The sequence below is a fragment of the Oenanthe melanoleuca genome, chromosome 2 (genome assembly GCF_029582105.1).
Source record: "Oenanthe melanoleuca isolate GR-GAL-2019-014 chromosome 2, OMel1.0, whole genome shotgun sequence".
Classification (NCBI taxonomy): Eukaryota; Metazoa; Chordata; class Aves; order Passeriformes; family Muscicapidae; genus Oenanthe; species Oenanthe melanoleuca.
The window spans coordinates 128,893,686-128,915,905 of NC_079335.1; the positions used below are offsets into that span (position 1 = coordinate 128,893,686).

General features: G+C 37.2%; 1 protein-coding gene across 2 annotated transcripts in view; it reads left to right on the plus strand.

Moving 5' to 3' along the window:
• Positions 1-1,982: 1,982 nt before the first annotated feature.
• The window catches only part of STAM (signal transducing adaptor molecule), a 31,604-nt gene continuing 11,366 nt past the window's right edge, over positions 1,983-22,220 (plus strand). Inside the window, exons 1-7 of one of the 2 annotated variants that reach the window (XM_056486160.1) lie at positions 1,983-2,156; positions 13,107-13,191; positions 19,535-19,610; positions 19,700-19,795; positions 20,318-20,464; positions 20,727-20,817; positions 21,808-22,000. In XM_056486160.1, the coding sequence (XP_056342135.1) occupies positions 2,117-2,156; positions 13,107-13,191; positions 19,535-19,610; positions 19,700-19,795; positions 20,318-20,464; positions 20,727-20,817; positions 21,808-22,000 (728 nt within the window). In that variant the 5' untranslated portion in view covers positions 1,983-2,116. Of the gene's footprint in view, positions 2,157-4,766; positions 4,850-13,106; positions 13,192-19,534; positions 19,611-19,699; positions 19,796-20,317; positions 20,465-20,726; positions 20,818-21,807; positions 22,001-22,220 lie in introns of those variants that run through there. The other variant, XM_056486161.1, reaches the window with a different exon arrangement.

A 22,220-nucleotide genomic window follows, 5' to 3' on the forward strand; every position in this document is an offset into this window, starting at 1 on the left:
CCTCTGCACATGCCTGATCTAATTCCAAGGTGAGTCAGAGGTGTGACATGATCCAACAGAGAACTTCTCTACAGTGAGGTAGTTTTCAGCTGGATCAGCTGGTTGTGCAGCCACAAATGAAATGGATCAAATTCCAAATCTAATACAAGAAATGTGGTTGCAGCACATAGCTGTGGGCACGGGGCAGTGTTGCTACATTCTCTTTCAGCTGTAGATACCCCAAAATTAGATGCAATTTGAGACTGTACCTTTGAACTAGACGCCTTACTTTTAGATAGCTAACTTAGGCAGCAGTAGGAAATAATACAAGTATTTTGAACTACATCCAGTAAAGATGTAGTTCACACCTATTTATTAATAGCATATAGATTAACACACCTGTTTTTAATAGCATATTCATTATACTACTCACACAGAAGGTGGAAAAGTTGGTTTTTATAGCCATTTGTGTCTGAGAGGGCAAACCTCACACTTCCTGGGAGAGTGCTCTAACTACCACACATTTCTGAGCCACGGAAAAATGCTAGAGCCATGAGACAGGGAAAAGAGGTAGACACAATATAATATGGAGTTTTGGAAGGACTTTACACTGTGTCCAAGAATCAAAATATGAGCCATGATTACAGAGCCTTAAGATACTTATGGTATAGACTGCCTTTTTTCAAAAGGTTGAATAGGGTATTGGGGAGGAAAGTTGGGCTGGAATGCTTTTAGGCTGAAGGCAATCTAAAACCCCAGTTCTTCTCAAGTGTTCTGTTAGCTCTTCCTGCAGGACTACTGAATAAAAACTCTGCTTGTTTTGAAAGGATTCCTATAATTAGTTTTGAACCCATCAGAAGGAAGGGATGAGAAAGGAGGGGATAAAACAGGTTTAGAGAATATCTACCATATGTCTTTTTTGAACATAATGGGGGATGACGAATGGGGAGGAGGTAAAGCATCCTCTGAGAATATCTGGTTGTTGAATTGAGATAGAATCCAGAGAAAACATGCAATTCCTTACAAGTAGTCAGTTCTACACAGTAGATCAATGCTGACCTACATTAGCTGCTGAAAACATCTGCTATGGATAGGTAAAAAAAGCAGAACTAGAGCTCTGGGAGAAAAACCTTAGTAAAATAACAAAGTTCCTAGTGACTGTAAATCCTTGTTGGAAGAGGCTCGGTGTGCAGTTTTCATTTGATGTGTCAGAAGTCTGCCTGATGCACGCAATCACATTCATTATTGAGCATGGTTAGTGCTATTGATTGCATCTAGTGTTTCTGCCCTGCAAACAGTCACAGTACCTTTTCCATTTCTTGTTCACACGCCTGTGATATGCCCTTATTGCTCTGTGTCTGACTCTTTCCCCAAGTGTATACACGAGCCTAGTTTTACTTAATTTGCAATCCAGCTGGTACAGAGTAATTGAACCGAACTAAAAGGCCTTAAGGATAATGACCTGAGTTTTATGTGAAAGCAGGAATAGGCAGAAGGTGCTTTATCCTGCGAGTCATACTGTCAACGAGGGACACACCCCACTGTAGTCAGTAACTCAGGCTTACAAAGTGGAGCAGCAAGATAGGCGAGCAGAGGTCACGGCGTATTCCAGGCCCTGTGACCAGAATCCACGGGATGTGACCGCGGAGAGCTGCTCTGAGTATGAGCTGGCATAACCACAGGCCTGCACTTGGCCGTCAGGCTGACCCATGTCACAAGCACCACGGCAATACCAATGAAAATACTCAGTCAGCCCAACGCACAGGGAAGCTCCAAAAATCTTCCACAGAAAGCAAACGTCTCTGGGCACAAAACCGTCTCGCCTCCCGAGCAGGGGGCCGAAAGGACTCCATGTAGCTGATAACACAAAGCTCCGCCTGGGGTGGCCGGTCTGGGGTGCTGCGGCGGGCCGGGCCGGCCGTGTCCGCCGGGCCCCGGGCAGGGCAGGCGGGCAGCGCTGGGCCCGGCCCCGGTTCCCGGCGTGCCGCGCGGGAGGCGGCGCCGGCCGGGGCGGAGGCGGCGGCGGAGCTGCCCGGGCCGGAGGAGGAGCCGCCGCCGCTGCCGCCGCTGAGGGCTGCTCTGTGTCTCGCCGCCGCGCTGCCGGGAGGGGCGGCCGCCCCGCGCCCCCCGCCCCGCCATGCCGCTTTTCGCCACCAACCCCTTCGACCAGGATGTGGGTGAGTGGCTCCCGCGGCCCGGCCTGTCCCCGAGGTACCCCGCGGCCCTCCGAGCCGCTCCCGCTCCATCCCCCTGGGCAGCCGGCCCGCTGGCCGGCCCTGCGCTGCCGGCGCCTGGCGCGGCGGCGGTCGCGGTGCGGGAGCGGCCGGGCCGGGCCGGGGACAGCGGCCGGGCCCCCGGGCCCTCCCGGCCTTGCGGGCCGCGGGGATGCTCGGGGGACGAGCCGGCCTGCTCAGCGCGGGTAACGCTGAAGCACGGCAAAACAACTAGTGAGAAAGGTCCGCGCTGGAGTGTTTTTGAAATGACGAACAGGAAAAAACACCATCTACAGTTGCTTCTCAGACAGGCATGAGAAAATCGTTAAAGCGTTTTGTGTTTAGTTCTTTAAAGGGATTCCTGTGGGAGCTTTCTCTTTTCCTTTCAAGTAAAACTTGTGCTGAGCTCAGGTGTTATCCCCACCTTGCTTGTTCTAAGGCCAGACTAAATAGAGAGGAACTATTGGCTTTTACTTGATAAAAATTGTGTTTAATGCTGATGTGTTGAAACTGAAGATAAACATAACATATAGACAGTTAATAATTAGTTTTGTGTGTCTTATGTGAGACTGTGTAATATGGTTTGTTTTTGTCCTGCTGCAGACATCTCTTACTTTGAGCCATAAAAGCTTTGTCTGGGGTGTCCCATAATATAAAGGGACTTTTTCTCACAGGTGGATAAGTACACCCATTCCCCACGGTTTTCTTTCAGCAGTGTAACATTGTATAAGTCTCTTGAAACTGATTTCTTTAATGGCAAGACTAGCTGTAAGTTTCAACTGCAGATACATTGTTTCTTAATGTTCATCAAACTTTAGGCTACAATTTAATTCTTCCAGCTTTTCAAAGACCAAGTCAAAACCCTTTGAAAAGTGTGTTATCTTTTCAGGAGAAAGGATTAATGCATAAACAAAGTACTGAGACATAAATTCTGTAAGTATGTTATCAGAAATTCTTAGTCTGTTGCATTAAAGTGAGACAGAGTTCAGTCTTCTCATTTTGCGCTGTGAACACTTTTAAGATGAAGACTGCTCTTCAATTAATGATTTTGTTGGTAGCAAACTTGACTGACTTATTTTGGAAAGTAATAAATAATTCTTCTTAGTTGTTCTGCTGTCTTCTAGTGTAATTTGACAGCTGAAAGTGAGGAAGAGATTGTACTGCTTGCCAGTTTTCCATGGACTATTAGAGAATGATTTGAACTAATAAGATTAAAAAGTGATAGGCTCAGGTTCTGGCAAGGGTTCACTTTTTTTGCTTCCTAGGCTGGCAAGGAAGCTCAGACTGCTTGAAGGGATCTCTCTAGAGCTCAGTTCACTGGACGTGCTCCTCAGCACTGCGAGTCTCAAGGCAGGGCAGTAGCAGCCAGCAGTAACTTCAGTGGCTCATTTTCTCTTTTCTAGGTGCAGAGGATGCCAATGCCTTACCTACTGTGCTTGCCTAATGTGATCACCAGTAAATAACGTTCAAAAGTGTTATTCTGTAAGCTGTATGAGGAGATAGAAATAACTGCTCAGTACCAAATTGTTCTTGGAAAAGCAGATAGTGGGCAATGGGCTCATTTTCACTGGTAAACAGCCTCTTTCTCTTGGCCCCTTTCATGGTGTCCTGAGGGAGACTGAAGGAGCAGCATTAGGTGACAGCCTACTTTCAGGAGCCTGCTGCCTTTATCCATCATTTAACTGGATTTGTGCCAGGGAGATGGGAATGATGAAGTCTCCCGGAAAGCGTCCCTGGGCTCTTCTTCTCTGGGGCCCCTTGGGAATGTGCTATTATCTGGATGAATTTTTTGGCAGGCTTCATAAGATAGCATCAGCTATAGAGTAAGCTCTCATGTTCTCAGGAAACTTCCAAAAGTTGTCAAGCCACAGTGCTATTTTTTCTCTGAGTGATAGTTGAATGCTGTTCTTTTGTTCTTATCCAGCAAGAAAGCTTTCTTTTTAAAATCAGATGAAGGAGAAAGGCAGTCAACAGCTATTCTTAATTTCATATGAATTTGAACATTGGTGTAGTTCATAGTAGTTGTAATAGCTGTGCATTCTTGTCTGTTGAACAGCTGATCAGTACTCTGGAGTAGTTGGAAATTATTTTGGAACCATTTAGGATAATGGATTGCAGAGAACCTACCTGGAATTAAATTGTTTTCTATCATTTTGAGGAGCGTAAGTATGTCTTACATTCAGGACAAATTTTTCAGTTCGTCTGGGCAGTTAGCAGCATTTGGCTACTCCTGCTAGAATGCTGCTGCAGTGGAACCTGGTCATCCATAGTAGCTTATCATTTAATGTCAACTTTGTACACCTGGTTTTTTTAGGTGTAGTTGGCTAAAGAATGTTTTTTAAGACTGTTATTAAATTAGGAATATTAAAGAATGCCCAGAGATTTGAGGAGGTTGTCATCCTCAAGAGTCCAAATCTCTGGATGAAACCCAAATACTTTTCATTTGCTGAAGTTTCTTTTTACCATATTTAGGAATATTTCAACAGGAAGGGATGCTAATCAATGGTGACACAAGTTTTCACAATCAAGTTGGGGAACCTTTGATGATGTGCCCAAGTAAGAAACATAATAATGGAATTTTAAAAAAGGAAAAAAACCTTCAAGTCACTGGACCTATTGAGAGTATAATTAAGAAACTCTCATTCTCCATTTAAGAGGTTAGAATTAAAAGTGTTCTTATTAGGTTCATGGGTTGTCTGTTTCTGCTGTGTTTCTCAATCTTTATCATAAAATTATTCCCAGGGAGTTGTTCTTGAGAAATGTATATTTTTCTGTAAGTTTGACTCAGGTAAAATAATGGTGAAATTTGCTTTAAGAACTTAAAGACTATCTACTAATCTGTCATGACAGGCTAATTAGTAATGTAGTTGTGCTGAGGCTAGGTTTGATGAAGAACTTGCTGCTAAAGCAGTTCTCAAGTGTCATTTAGATATTATCTCAAGAATAAAATCTGTAACTTGGGTTCTGGTATAAGTTGTCATAAAAATCACACGATATTAAGAAAAGGTGTTTAAAAAACAGGGAGGTTTGAATTGGTTTTCTTTTTTCGTTACACCCAGTAAAGGATGAAGGTATTTGCATTTTCTCTGGATGCTACTCTGGTTCTTACTGTGATGGTTTGAGACAGGATTGGAAGAAATTCAGGCTTGTTTTTTACAGTAGTAGGAAATTAAGAAGGTGGTTTAGTAAGGTAGTGGAACTTGATGTGACTTGCAGTCATTTTCCTCATGTTTAATAACTCTAGCAATTGTTGATAATTTTATGCTATCGACTCTTCAAATAATTAATATGCTTGAATTACATATGATCAGCCTATAGATTGATGCTATTAGAACATAAGGACATAATTCCCATGGTGCAATTTCTTGAAATAAAATCCTATTGCTGTTTAAACTCATTGTTCTTTAGATTTATCCCATTGCCAAGCCAACATTTTCAAAACATCTGATTTACATATCTCTCTGAGCTGGACTTTTTGTGTTGGACCAGGTTTGCCAAAAGAAGGGAAAATTGTCACAGATGAGTTTCTTGATCCCAGATCATTACAGAGACTGCAGACTGTGAGTGAACAACTGGCTGCAAAGAAAGATGAATTCCAAGGATTGGTTCAGCTTGTCATGAGACTGGCACTTTTTTTGCCTGAGCTGGCCTACTGTTTTTCTCAGCTTTGTTTTAAATGTCCTTTTTAAAAGGGACAGGGAGACCAAGTAGAAAATGTGTGGAAAAGGAGCAATAGCCACTCCCCTTTTCAGTAATTTATAAATATGAAAAACAAGAACTTCTTACTTGAAGATACCTTTGGTGATAGTTTCTTAGTGAAAAATGACTAAGTGGAATACCCCTTCAGTATATCAGCCAACAAAAGAAATCTTTTCCACTATCAATTAGCAGGCTCCCTGTTCAGCTGGGCACTTTGAAGCCAACATAGTATATTCCATAGTCCAAGACTACTTTTCTGGTAATTCTTTTTCTTTCCTCCCAGGGAAAAACTGTCACTTAAGTGCTTCTCCTTTCAGCTGTGACAGTGTGCATTATAATAACGAATATAGAAGAATCAAAGTAGATTTTCAACATGTAAAATCTGTTCCTCTAACTGATAAAAATAACACTGCATACTTGATGTTGAAAATTCAATTTCTTGCTGATCATCCTTCTGAAATGCTTCTTGTACTGTGGCTTGGCTTGTGGGCTTCTGCAAATAAATCCTGGCATCATTTGTTCATATGACATGCCTGTGATACACCTTGTTTACAGACTATTCATCCTTCTCATGTGTCTCTAATGCTCACCTTCCTGTTATGTTGTAATATTTCTGGGTGAAAGGTAGTTTGAGTTCTGTGCATTTGTTGGGGTTTGCATGAGATATCTAAATTCTTTTTGCTCAGCTTCTCTTATGATTTCAGCCTTTTCTAACCAGGTTGTGAATCCTTTTGTCTTCATTCTTCTCAGTTCATTGAGCTGAGTGATGTTCATTTTGTTCATTTTCATACACCGCATGCATGGTGACATCCTACATGGTTTTCTGAAGAAATGAGTTGAGGTGGCCTCAGTCACTGCTGCTTGCTTTGCCTTGGATCCAGCTTCAGTGCTTTCATAGGACACTTTCTACAATTGCCCCCAGAAGAACTTGGGAACACTGTGAATGTACAATTTAACTGCAGAAGTTGGTTAATAGCTTTATCAAAGTTAATGGTACATGGAATTCAAGTTTCTCTCCACGGTGTCATTGACTGTTAGGGGTTATTTTCAGTCTTGTCTAAATGGAATCTGGTTGGATGTATTCTTCTTGTGCAGTTCTGAGCATGTTAGTGAAATGCAAAGTGGTTAATATTCAAGTGGTGTTTTTTGTAGAATGGACCAACAAATGTACTTGTTCTTTTTATTTGTCTGGCAAAAAGAACAAAATTTAATTGCATTTAACTTCAGTGATGTGGAATGGTATGTAATCCAAATTTATCAGCAAGTGCCTGCAAAATAAAGAAATAAATTGCAGTCACTTTCAGTCTTCAAGGGCTATTTAAACTATATTGTTTTAGAATTTTAGTGTTTGTAATTTCATAGAGAAGGGGAAATTATTTATTTAGCCTTGTGAAGAAAACAAAACTTTGAACAGAAGAGAAGACTTAGAGGAGTCTTCAATTTTTCATTAAATCTGTTAATTACGATGATATAACAGATTTTTAAGGAATTTTTTATCATGCTAGAAAGTGGTTGCAATATGAGTCTGTGAGTTAAAGACTTTTCTTTAGCTATTATTTTGAAGACTTCCTGTAGCCGTTCTTCTCTTTGTAAGTGAAGTTACAACTTCAGTATTTCATTTTAATGATGTCCAACTGTGAAAATGATGTTACATCCATGAATAGAGTAAGACCAAATAATAAGTAGGATGGTTAAAAAACTTAGATTGGTAAAATTTTCTGACGCTTTTTACTGATACTTGTTTTAACTGCTCCAAATAATGTACGTTTTAAGTGTTGGATTTAGAGGGTGTTTTGATGTAGATTTGTTATTTCTTGAAATTCTACTAAGACTTCATTGTGGAAAAATAGCTCAGTTCTGAGACTGGTTTTTCTTTCCAAATAAACTTCAGTAAAAACTAAAGCTTGGGAAGCTCAAGCTTGCCAAGATCTCCATCTGAAAATGATGTTAGCAGTGGAGAGTCACTAAGTTTTCTGCCCCTAATAAATGCATCATGTGGTTCATTGCAATATCTGAACAGTGATGAGAGTATTTACTCTTGCACATTTCTAATAAGGCAGTAAAATGCTATTATGATGCAGAACTAAGACAGAGACATCAAGTGACAAGCACACGTTTCCATGCAAAATCTGCAGCAATATTTATTCCTTTTACCAGCACCTAAAGCATCAACCACTAAATCTGGCAATGGAATTTTTTTCACTATGAGCTACCTTTCTTCTGTCTAATAGTACTTTGTAAATCTCATGATAAATTTCTTTTAGGACAGGCATGAATTTTAGGAATTTTTTATTTTTCTTCTGAGAAAAAGGGTTTTTTTTTTTATTCTTCTGTCCTAAAATAATCAACTGCAATTGTGTTTTGTATGTAATAGGGAACTTCAAATAGAATCACAGTGCAAATATTTTTGCTTTGCTTATAATTTATAAATAATGCACAAAACCAGAGGAGCAAGTAGAATTTTATCAATTCTCCAATTCAGGTTTGTGTAAATTAAAGGGAAATGGGGCCCTCAATACACTTAATGAACTTTACAAGACAAGGAGAGGCAGTTTGATTTAGGTATCCCAAAAGAGCCCGTGCAAGAACCTGTGTACTTTCAACCGAAGTATAAGTAATTAAACTCATATATTTAGATCTTTTTTGGCCTGGCTTCTCATTCAGTAGGTGTAATGCTGTCTTCAGGCTTTTAGCTACAGGATTTCAGTGGGAGTCCTGTGGCATTTGTAATGAGGAATGACGTTTTCCTTAGAAGCCGGGTGCTATTCAGTGCCTATAGATTTTATTCAGAGGTTTGCTTCAAAAAAGATACGACATATGTTTGGAAGAATGATTTCAGTTTCTAGGTGCATTATTTGAAGGACATTATAATCTAGAAATTAATAAGCTAAAGATACAATCACAGCTGAGTTTCTGTCATAGGAGGTGCATTTTGCTTCAGAACACTTTATTTGTTCTATGTGTGATTTATGACAATGTTTGTGTGGCTGAAGCACCAATTCTGACTCAGGAGTTACAGAGCTGCAAATTGTTGGTCACTGGAAGGTGTGTTGGTAGGGAAGTACGACTAATGCTTACCTTGTTCTCTTTCCTGTTTTCCTATGTGTCTGTTTTAGGTATAATATATGTTTTAGAGGCTGAATGCTGGGCAAGATGGAATTGGTCTGGCCCAATATGGCTAGTGTTCTCAATGCAGAAGTATAAGGAGAGAGGCCTAGTGATTCCAAGCTGTGTGCCTTGCAAAGTGGTTAGAAAATAATGTATTGGTTTTGTCTCTTTTGTGTTTGTTTTAGGAACTAAATAAATTGTTGAAATAATTTAGAAAGGTATTCTTATATTGTGCCCCATCATTGTTGTTTTTGACCAAAGAACCCATAGATCCAAGTATTGTTTTCCTCTGAAATTATGGCTCTGATAGATATGTGTGTCTGTCTTTATGGAATTACTGGTAAAAAAAGAATATTAAATAACTCCTGAAAAAATATAGGTGAGCAGTAAAGACATGAAAAAAAAGGAAAACCAAGGAAAAAATACAGTTAAAAAATTATAACTACTGTCTTGCTAACTACCATTAATACTAATTAGGATTAATAATAACTATTAATTGCTACAAATTAACCTGATGCAATGTAGGATTGTACAGTCTTGCGCTGCTTAAAATTACTATGTTTAATTGTAGGTCTTGCTTGTGCTCAGAAAACAATGCTTGAATTTGAGTGGTGCAGCTTCATGGAAGACAGCTGTGATATAGTTCTCTTTCCTTTGTGTTTGGAATAGCATTAATAAGCTTTGAAGTATACTGATTTCATGAAGGAGGCAGTACTTTCTTTTAAAGTTGTTTTTGTAAAGTTTGAAATGTTATCTGATCCTGGCTTGGCATTCACTAAGTTGAGTAGGATTTTGAAGCAGTCATGAGGTGGAGGGATAGGATATGAACTGAACATTAATTCTGTTATGGTGGAATTATTTTCAGTCAGGGATAGAAGATGAAGAACATTTATTCTTTAGGTTATTTTCTGTGTGCTGTGCTAACCTGTCCTAAGACTTTAAACACTCTAAGAGTCCATTCCAGAACTAAGACAGAGTCTGCCATTGACATATCAACTGTACCTGAAGGCTGGGGGAGTGCCAGCTGTTAGGCAGGGTAGGCAACTACCAAATGCATATAAACTGGTTTTTTTCCTGTGAATGTGTGCCTCGTATTAGAAGAGAATATTCATGGGTTTTAAGTGATAATAGTGTAAATAATTTAACTTAAGTAGATTTAAGTAATAATTTTGTCTACGAAACATTGATGCAACATAGGAATTTTGTAAATTTTGTCTTTGTTGCTCCTGTTCTCAGAGTGGTGAAAGGCAATAGTCATTTGCTAATACTCTGACAGAGATAGTGGCCTTTTTTGTGGACAGTCAGCTCAGACAGTATGCTGCTAAAATTCTCAGTATGTTCTTGACTTTTAACTCCCCTTGTTTAAAAGAGAATTTAAGTAAAACTCTAGAGACAATTTTTTGTCTTTTGTCTTACCATTAATTTTATTATCTAATTGATTTATTGGATGATTGCTACTACAGAAGAATGAAAGTATACAGTGAAACTTGATCTCAGGCTGAAATTTAGTAAGAAACTAACTAGTGTTTGTTGGTGGAGGAAGTACCTTGGGGGGAGGCATTGCAAGTAAATGGCAATAAATTTTCTATATGACTAAATTTGCCAAGAAAGAACATGGCCATAGCAGAAAACTTGTAATTGTACTCATGGATAAATTTGCAAAATGTTCTCATTGAGTATTAAAATAAAAGCTACCAGTCTAGATAATGTGGATCAGAGATTTCATCAATCACAGTATTATTTGTAGTTTTTGCCAAATTATTTAAATTAGCATAAAGCATGCTCTGCTGTTATATTAAAGCATTAAGCATGCATTAGTTTATTCCTTGGTTTGTGAAGACATAACTGATTGCTCTGCCATTTCTCTTTGCTGACATTATGAGGAAAGAAGGATCTATTGTTATCAAAAATACAGACAACTGTCTGTTATGTAGAACAATGGAAAAGACCAAGGTTTCAGTTCCATTGGATTGCTCATCTCTGCTGAAGGACGTGCTAACTGAAGTGCAGCATTAGGCATGAGTGACCAGTCTGGGTTAGTGAGCCCCTTTTGTGAGCTTGGAGCCTGGCAGGAACTTAAGGCTTTGGAGAGAACTGTGCAAGCACATTTTGGAGCTGGCCCAGCTGCAGGAGAACTGGCAATGAACAGAAACAGTGGAGTCCTGGAAGTAAACTGCCTCCATGCAACCTGTTCTGTGTGTCTCTGGACTGTGCTTATCAGCTGCTTTCAGTTTGAGGAATGCAATGTAGGCAACTCAGGCTCTTGTGTTTCAAATGAGCAGTTTTGGTGCTGCAGAGTTGAGGCTGTCCTTGGTAGCAGAGCAGCTGCTGTGTGCATGGGCTGCAATTGCAGAAGACTGCCTTGGTCTGTGATAGTTCATGCAAGGCATTGAGTTCAAGTATCTTACCTGAAAATCACAGTTTTCTGTGATTGTTGGTCATAAGCATGATTTGAAACAAGAGCAGACTGAAAGGAAAATAAAATAGTTGGTTGATCAGCAGGTATATCTTAGTGCTAGATGTTAGCATGGTGTCTACACATAATTTTTGATATTTCTGTTGATTATGAATGCTTTTTCTAATCAAACAAATTTTCTGATAGGATTTAGAGATAAGAAATAGTGCCCTTTTACTTTATCTGAGAGAACATACAGAATTGTAACTAACTTCTATTTAGGATTTCCCTATACTCTTTTTTTTTGCTCTTTTCCTTGCACCAGGGAGTACAACTGATGTGTTATAATTTCAGTTGTATATATGTCCATGTTGAATTTTTCCCCAGAAACACTTTGTGAGCACATAACCATAGAGTTTTGCTTTTCTGCATTTTTGTTCTTAATTAAGAAACTAATTAACAGTAATCTCCATTAATTTGTAGGACATAGAAACTCATTCATAAGAAAAGCCATCAACTTTGATATGAATAATCCCTGTAATTTTTGGAGATTAGATGTTTTGCTTTGTCTTTCTCTTTGCAATTTTGCCAGTGCTAATCTAGGTAATGCATCTTTCCCGTCAGACAAGTTTTTATTGGAAATCTTTGGTTCTTTTAATAAGACTAAGTAGTCTGAGACATTCCCTGGAGGATGGTACTCATTGCTGAGGCATATTTTGTGTTTTGTGGATTAAACTGTAAATACTGGATGAAGTGGGAATGGGAAACAAAGTTTCCATATTATTCTGTGCTCCTTCTCTTACTGTTTGGTTACTAATTTAAAATGTGTGTGCATTCTTTATGCTCTCCAGTCCTGATCTGATCTATCAGTATTTAGATAATCGTCTATTGAGCTGCAGTGTAAGGCTCAGTTTCCTTTAATGCTTTTATTTATTGTTATCCTTACTGTAACTAAGCTTATCTGGGGGAGAAATAGGGAGGGACTAAATTTTTTCTTCTGACATTTAATCTATTTCTTCTCTACCTCCTCTCACTATTTCTTTAGCCTTCACCAGGAACTCTTGTCCTATTAAAAAAAAATTGGAAGGAAGAGTCACAATGGCTTCTTTGAGATTAATTTTGGTTTAGCAGTCTTTATAACTGAAAAGAAACAGTGAAATATATCACCCAAAGCAGAAATAAGAATAGGAATATAGAAGTTTATGATTATGATTTTTTTAAATCCTTCTTGTTGAGATGCAATACATGAAAGGAATTGCAAGACGCAGCAGTTTAGTGTCTGGGAAGGTGATAAATTCAGCTGTATCTGACTTTGCAAACAGTGGACCAATGCTTTGGGTATTCATATCCTATTAAACTTCAGAGTTCAAATGGGAAAAAAAAATCTGTTGACAACTATACTACTTGTGTCATGTTCTGGGTGCTTCTATGATGTTGTAAAACAACCCCAAAATATGTGTGCTCATTAATTAAAATTAATGGTCACAAGTGAACATTAGAAAATGAAAAATAATTAGATATTAAAAAAATCTAAAATTAAAAAAACTAAAAATATTTAGATATTAATATTGTTAAAATACAAGTTTTATTAAGTATAGGGATTTGTAATACATTTAGAAATATACGAAGAGGTAATACTTCAGCATATTTTTTGACTATTTTAATTTTTTTTTTAAATTTGTATTTTGATTTACTTATACTTTATTTATCAGAAAAAGCAACCAGTGAGATGAACACTGCAGAGGACTGGGGCCTCATCTTAGACATCTGTGATAAAGTTGGACAGTCACGCACAGGGTAAGTGACTTTACAAATTTCCTCCCCAAACATTTTTAGTTCTATTATTTCAGTCTCATACCCAGGTGAGAGGATTTATTTTTTTGTTATCTTTTATAAACTTCTGCAACAGCTGAATTTTACTTAAATAGTTTACAAGTAAAAGGAAAATGGGCTTTCTGCTGAAATATTTTGCAATCCTTCCTTTGGAGATCTGGTTGATCTGTTAAAATTAGGACTTGTGTATGGCAGCTTTTTGCCAGTGTGGCAGATAAAATAAACTGATATGTTTTAGCAGTATCGCTGTAAACCTAGGAGGCTTCATGAGGCATTTTTCTTACAGAATCATAATCTAAGTTGGAAGGTCATCGAGTCCAACCCCTCCAGCTTCAAACAGGTCGAATTAGATCAGGTTGCTCAGGACCGTGTCGAGTCTTGAATGCCTCCAAGGTCAGAGGTTCCACAACTAGTGTGGGCAACATGTTTCAGTATTTAACTAGTTCTACTTACTAAGTAAGGAAATAAAAAAATAATCCTACAATCTGATTACAATTTTCTCTGTTCCAATTTGTCTGTTGCATCTTGTCTGGTGACTGTGCAGCTCTAAGAAAGAGTCTTTCTGTACTCTGAGCATACTCTGATTAATTAGTTGTTGAAAGCAGTAAGTCACATTTTTTGTCTGTTTTTCTCAAAGCGGAAATCACGTCTCTCATCTTTCCTTGTATGTGCCTCTCCCTGACCATCCTGGCAGGTTTGGACTTAGAGCAGTGTGTAAATAGCCTTCTTGCACAGGGGAGCCCCAAAGTGGACAAAATGCTCTAGGTGCAATCTTACAAGTGCAGAATGGAGGGAAAGTGTCACTTTCCTGACCTTGTTGGTTGTGCTGACTTGTACTTCGAGCCAGGATGTGGTTGGTTGTCTCAGCTGCCAGGCTGCGCTGCTGACACCTCTCACCCAATAGGACCTGCAGATCATTTCCTGCTTTTCATGTGGTCAGCTCCTGTCTTCATTTAAAATGCAATATCTTACCCTTGTTCTTGTTGAAATTCCAGTCTGCCCATTTCTCCAGCCTGTCTTGGTCCCTCTGAACATTAGACAAGCCCTCCAGTATTATTGATTATTCCCCTTCAACTTGCTCTAGTCAGTAAGTTGCTGAGAGCTCTGTTGGTCCCAGCAGAAATCCTTGAAGGACACTGCCTGCTAGCTGAAATTTGCACTATAGGTGACAACTCTTTGAGCCTAGGAGACCAGTTTTCCACCCAGCTTTATCCAGCACATATTTCACCAGCGGTGTAATAAGGACAGTACAAGAGCTTCAGCTGTATGTCAAAAATTTGCTAAAACCAAGGTATAAAGCATCTGCTGCCCTCCATTGTTCTCACCATCAGACCATCAATGTCTTTGTCACAGAAAACAACAAGGCTTTGTGTTTCTTCCCCTTGTTTTCAGAAGCCATTCTCTGTCATCAGGGCTTTAATAAATGTAAGTTATGAAGATGTAATACTAAATTAAACACATCTTAATATGGGCTGCTAAATTTTCCATTTTTGACTATTTACGGAGCTCTTTAATAGAATTTATGCATGAACTCACTTTTTGGACAAGAAAAGAGAACGTATAGTTTGAGCTAGCAACTAAAAATTCAGTTTAACGACATTATTTCAGTGTATTTGTAGTGCTTTCTGTTAGTGTAATATTAGGACTTGGAAATGTTTTAAATACACTTTCTCAAAACATTCAGTGTAACAATTCAGGTAAGGAACAGACTCAAGAAGAGAGTTTTGCTGCGATGCTGTGAAAGGCTTCTCTGAGAATGGCTTGTAAAACTGCCAGAAACAGTGTGAGCTGTCAGACAGCAAGTCCCGCCTTGGACTTTTGTTGCAAAGGACAGGTTTGCAAATAAGCTTATTCCTTGGGATTAGAGATGGTCTCTGGAGGAGTACTTAAAAATAGCATAGCATATTGAGAATTCTGTGCTGTTGTGTATAACTGTAGTTAAGATAACAGCTGGCAAATAGTATTTCATATTAGTCTTCATATGTAAAACTGCATTTTTATTCTTTGAGCACGTTGATGCTTGTAGCAGTAACTATATTATTGAATGTTTCAGTATTCTATTTAATAGCTGAAAGCCTTTCCACAGATGGAATTTAGTCTTACAGCAACATAGCCTGAGCTGTCCTCGAATGTGTGTAGCTGCAAGAGACAGCAGTACAGACAAAGCTAGAGCTCTTCTGGTAATTTGCAGCTTAATTCATTTTAGGATTTGTGAGGTTTGTTTGTGTTGGTTTTGATCTTTTTCTTTTGTGTGTTTATAGTTTTATCTTTTTCTTAATAAAATTGTTTCATTAAAAAAAGTGGGACTTTAACCTTTGTGATATTTGTCCTGCTTGTAATAGGCTTCCAGACTTGTTGCTTAAATTCAGATTCTGTTAAAACTTGCTGAGAGTGGATTTTCTTTGTTTTTGATAGATTATGCCATGCAGTAGCAAGGTAAAGCAAGACCATGTTTCCCATTAAGAAGTTTAAATAAGATGTGCTTAGCTGTGTGCAATTCTCCCATAGTTTAAGTTCCTCTGACGAAGATGCAGGCATCGGCTTTAATGTTTTAACCAGTTTTGCTCCATTGCATCCTGCAACTTTCCAGATGTGTGTTGCTTTACACCTGAAGCCACAGCAGCCTAGAAAAACGTATTCATTAATAGCATTCTGGTATAGCACATTATCTGCTGATTTACTGGTATTCAGATTACTTGATGGAAACCTGTTATGCTACAAAGGTGTTGTATTTTCTCGTAAGATATTAGTTACAGTTCCATAACATAATTGCTACTGTTTTTTTTTACATGGTAATACTTTCCATACCAAGAATTACAAAGTGATGAAAGTGTTATCTTGCTTCCTTTAATCCAAACAGCTAAACAGATTTTTAGCAAGTTAGAATTCCATTGAATCCCTCTCTTTGACTGCTTTATTTTTTTTTTTTGTGAATGTCAAAATTAGAGTTATTAGAATTTTTATAGAAAACACCGGAGAGACAGAAAATATGTCAATATTTTAAACAATATGACTTGTTTACAATAGTCTATGTGAAATACTACTCTTTCTGTACATTTCACGTATCAGGTTCTTAGATGACCTAAAATTTGTCTCATGATGAGACAACACACTTTTTAATCTCTGAATTTCCTTTAGGAACTCATACATCTTAGCAGTTGCACATCACATTGTTTGCATCCTCAGCAAGTAAGTTGCCTTTTCAACATGATCATAGAAATAATTTTAATCATAGAAACATGATTAAAACAAAGGTTTTACCGTTAGAGCCTATCCTTTCTGTCTCCTGGTTTTGTACAGCATTCTTGAAAACTTGTTTATTTTTAAAACTTTAATCATGTGGTGTGATTCTTGAGACTCTCCTTTGCAGAGCTAGGAGTTGGACTTCAATGATCTTTGGAGGTTCCTTCCAACTCAGAATATTCTATGATTGTATATTTGACTGGCATTTTAGATCTGACTTCAGGAAAGGCGTAGATTTTTGCATAATGTTGCTTTTCTGCAATGAAAATACTTACAAAACTGAAACCATATTTTATAATCTCAGAATAAAAGAACATTATTGAATTTGAATGGTTCATTAAGCAGAATAAAAGGGAAAATTAAAGGACAGATATGGTATATTTTAGCAAAGATGCCCTCCCTTCTTCCGTCATTTCAGTGCTAGCCAGTTAATAACTCTAATCGTGTTTGCATTTGGCTTTGGGACAGTTTACTGTTTATTTCATGAAACATGTCAGTCAACACTGAAATTATCCAGAAAAGTTTTTTTTCCAGAAAAGTTGCTTAATTAAAAAAAATGATGGCTGAAAAAAAATTAAGTCAGTGGCTGAGATACTACATCAAAGGTTGAGAAAATAGAAATGTTCATTGCAGCACTCTCCACTCCCACTGGGGGTGGATATTGGAAAATTGTCATTGAGAAATGGTGTGCCCATATTGCTGCTTGCCTAACTTTGCCTTGATTCCTTAAGGATTAATCACTGCCTCAGCAAGTCAGTGTTCTGGTTAGCTTTTTCTTCTTTGGATGTTTTTGAGCCTGTTCATGCAAGGGAGAGAACAGCAAAGCTGCTTATTTGATAGTTTTCCAATGTGTGCTCCATTTGTTCCCCCTCAAATTATGCAATCTCAGTAGCATTTTCGTTGTAATTGCAGTGTATGTCTAGCAGGCTGACCAGTAAGCTTTATGGTCAACCTGTTTCTGAATGAGCAAGGAAGAAAGCTGAGTCCCACAGAGTTACCTTAGACTGTAAATAAACAATGAATTCTGGAGCTTATCTGAAATGTTTTGTGCAGAGTAGTTTGCAAATGCTGCTAATTGTGTTCTTGTTAAATAAAATACAAACAGAATTTTTTTCTACTTTCTGAAATTAAACCTGAAATTCACTGTGAATATTTTTGTATGTATTGGTATATGATACCATATGATGCCACGTATGATATATAGCTTCTATTGTATCTTGCCGTATTTTCACCCTACTTACTTGTTATTGCTCATTGTGGTGCCTCTGAAATTCTGGTTATAGTATCATTGGAGTGAAGCTGTGGCCAAATATTTGTATAGTATGATTTGGAGAGATGCCTAATAAATAGATAGAATTCTACACTCATGGAGTGCATGCTTCCCTCTGGTTTCTGCATAGTGTTTCTCATTTACACACTAAATTGTATGATGAATTAATTAGAAGTAAAAATAAGAATTACAGGCCTGACTAGAATAGCTTTTCTTGCTCTGTGTGGCTAAAGATTGGTACACATGGATTATTTGCTTTATCTGCATGTAACCAAAAGATTTCTTATTTTAAACATTTGAGTACTTGAAAATATTTAACACTCAAGTATTGATCATTTCTGTTAAATATATGAGCAAGTAGATTGTACTTGAGACATGGATGATAATTTGACTTTGAGGCTTTCTTATTACTTTTAATAAGACTTTGGATTCCTTTGTAAAAAAAAAAAATCTTAGACTAATGGTCCTGTTCCTGAACTGCTAAGCTCTTGATCCTGCACCCTGCCTTTATAAATACTGGCTTCATGATAGGCAAGCACTTTCTTGAGCTTGCAATCTTATATTATTGTTAATCATATTCATAAACTAAAGTTAAAGAAAGTAGTTATTTCTAACAATTTTAGTCTGTATTCTTTCTCAATTAAAGTGAACATACGAAAAGTCTTGGATAATTAATAGATAAAAGGTAGTATTTGCCTTAAGGCCTTCATCTGTAATAATTGGTATATGAAGATATACACTGAATGGTATGTACTTGTGTTGTGTGACAGCACTTTCTAAAATTAGTGCCACTAAATATGAGGTGGACATTTCTGTAAAATGTAGACACTGCCAAATATAGTATAGCCAAGCAATGGTGTAACTTATACCTGAGTTTCATATTAATTTTTGGATATCAGTTCAACAGAAAAATACTTTTGCTTCCAAAGACAACCATGCTATAAATGTGTGAACTCCATAAATGTGTTTATATCTCTTAGTTTAAATTTACCTTCTGTTTTTCTCTCTCTCTACTTACCCTCTTCCAGGGCTATCTTTTCAGGGTTATTCAACAGATAATGATTGTATGCCCATGATAATTCCTACCTCAGCCTGGCTCAGCTTTCTACTACTTTATAGATTGAACAAAATATCAGAAAGTCACATAGATTTTAATATGCTAAACTCTGAAATTCCCTTTCAAATTCTTTGTTGAAATTGTTTGACATGTTATTTTTGTCTACCTCATAGGTAAGACTTGAATTCTGTGTTTAATTGTTTTGAAACTTTGATGTAGATTGTCTAACAGGTTTTTTTTTAATTATTGGTTTATTACATGTCTTATTTATAAATGTTATTCTGTAGATTAAAAGTGACTCTGAGGAACATGGTGGTAATTCAAAATAAAAGTAGCAAAAGGGTTTTGTAAATCAGTATTTAAGGAAGTGTTCTTGCATATATATGTGAAATGTAGAGGAGTAGGTGCATGGAGTACAGAGAATTCCAATTCTCCAATTGTAAGGGATTTTATGTGTTTCTGGAGTATTTACAGTAATTTGCTTGAAGTACAAGAGGTAAATAAATTACTGAGAGGTTTTGTTACTTAAGAGAGTGCAAATCCTACAGATAGAAATGGCTACAAGTGTTTATGGTGTTTATTTTTAAATATTGTTATTTTAAAATATAAACTAAATAATGAATAATTTATAGTGTTCAAGAGGTCTTTCTGTTTGTTAATGTTGTGAGCATTGTCATGTGTGCAATAGGAAATGTTCATTCCATCACATATTTTTAAACTATCTTGTGTTTTTTTAGGCCTAAAGACTGCCTCCGCTCTATTATGAAGAGAGTGAACCATAAAGATCCGCACGTCGCTATGCAAGCATTAACAGTAGGTTCTTTTTAATGCAGCTAATTTTCTTTCTGAAAAGTTACATTGCAAAAAAAAAAATCTCTAAGTTTTAATCTTTTTTTCATTAGCTTCTAGGAGCATGTGTATCAAACTGTGGCAAAATCTTTCATTTAGAAGTCTGCTCAAGAGATTTTGCCAGTGAAGTAAGCAATGTGTTGAATAAGGTAATGTATTGTATTGATTTATACATTTTCACCTATAGGTGAATTTAGATAGAGAATTGGGGTAATCTGTAGATGGAATGGAACCTACATTTAGAGGACTGGAAAGGTGGAGGAGGGGAAGGAGAGAAGATTACTGTAAAGGCTGTGGCTCTCAGAACTTGCTGAATGCCACTTCATACTAGTTAACATAGGTATTCTGTTTGGGGGAGGTGTGGTGTGTTAATTTATAAATAAGCTACTTATTTTCACTTTAAAGAATATCAGTAAAATGCTAAATACAAATATGATGACATGGAGATAAAACAGGGTTTCTATGTAGCCTTATTTTATTTTGGGCCTAGCACATACTGTATTGGTACGAGCACAATCTGATGTATTATTCTTCCTTTCTAATAAAGACTGAGTGCTAAGCTTGACTACAAAATAACATATCTATATGTTTTGTATTGACAGTAACATGCAATTACTTGAAATGAAGATCAGATTTCTACATTATTTAACTAGTTTCTACTGTCTGTGCAGGGTCATCCAAAAGTTTGTGAAAAGCTGAAAGCCCTTATGGTGGAATGGACTGATGAATTCAAGAATGACCCACAGCTTAGTTTAATATCTGCTATGATAAAAAATCTCAAGGAGCAAGGAGTTACTTTCCCAGCTATTGGTTCACAGGTATATTATATTTTTGTGGTTGTTCTCAAAGTGTGTCACATTCTTTTTATCCTCAGCTCTGTATTTTAGTTTGTAGTCTTGAATTATAGAATGTTTGGCAAACAGAATGAAAACTACCTTAATAAAACTTTTCTTTGAGGAGTGAAATGCTCTCAATTGCATTAGATTTTTATATAGTAGATGAATGCAAAGCAAAATGGTGAACTTAACACACTGTCAGTTTTTTGTTGGATTCATTTTTACATCTTTTGCTTTTGGCTAGGCTGCTGAACAGGCAAAAGCAAGTCCAGCTCTAGTTGCCAAAGATCCTGGTACAGTAGCCACCAAAAAGGAAGAGGAGGATTTAGCTAAAGGTGAATGCATTTATTTGCTGACATGATGCATATTGATTTATTTAAATAGCCATTGTGTTCAGTAACACTGTATGTGTTACTAATGGTTTCTTCAATAGTCAATTCTCCAAAGTCTACTTTTAAAGTGATCTGTCGTGCATATCTGCATGGGTTTCATAACGTTTTTGTCCACCTTGCCCCTTCTTAAATATTATCATTCTTTCTACAACCTTGAGCTGAGTTTATTATGAGTGAAACTTCTCTGTTCAATCAAGTTTAATTGAAAATGACCCAGAAATGTGAAATTATTCAAGCAATGATAGGGAGAAGAAAAAAAAGGAAGGGGCAAATTTTTGCTTGTTTAAGCAAAATAATTTTGTTAATTATGAATTAAGGAGGGACTTTACTGTGAAGGTGACCAAACACTGGCACAGCTTTCCCAGTGATGTCATGGTATCATTATTCTTAGAGATATTAAAAAGTTGTCCTTGGCAGTCAGCTGTGGTGACCCTGCATGAACAAGGGATTGGACCAGTTGACTTCCAGAGATGCTTTCCAGCTTCAGCCAATCTGTATAAATCTGATTCAGTGAATCCAGACTAAAGGCTCCTGTCTAAGAGAGAACCAGTGTGCACTGGAACAGCAGTATCTTTTTAATGTTTCAAGCAAGCTGGAGAAGTTCAACACAGTGTAAGATGTAAAGTAAGAATGTAAATATTTTACATCAGTTCAAGGTTGCAACAATAATATAATAATAAAAATTAGATGACTTTTTGGAGTTATTCCATTTGTGCTATTTATTTATCCTGTCCATGTTGGAAGCCTCAGTAAATCCATAGACAGATTTCTGCTCTCTCTTTGTTATTTACCATTAATTCTAAGAGAAAAACAGAAAGTCATTAAAATGAAACAGAAATAGAATTATAGTAAAAGTTGTCACAGAATTAAATTTTTGTATCAATCAACCTATTTTTATAAGGCATTCTTATCTGAGTAGCTTTTCCTTTGTAGCTATTGAGCTGTCACTAAAAGAACAAAGGCAACAGCAAACAACACTTTCCAGTTTGTATCCAAGCACCTCAAGCCTTTTAACGAACCACAAACACGAGGGCCGAAAGGTTCGTGCAATCTACGATTTTGAGGCTGCTGAAGATAACGAACTAACTTTTAAAGCTGGAGAACTTATAACTATCCTTGATGACAGGTAAGTTATTTAGAATGCCTATTGGAATGATTTTAAACTCAAAAAAATAATTAGAAATAATTGTATCTTCTATGTAGACGCATACCTTGAAATACAATGAATGGAAACATATTTTTGTATTAGTACTTTATTTTGTTATCTCCTAGATTTTTGACAAATAAATGTATTTGCATAAAAATTCTTGTGTAAGGATTTCTGCATATATACAAATTTTATTTAT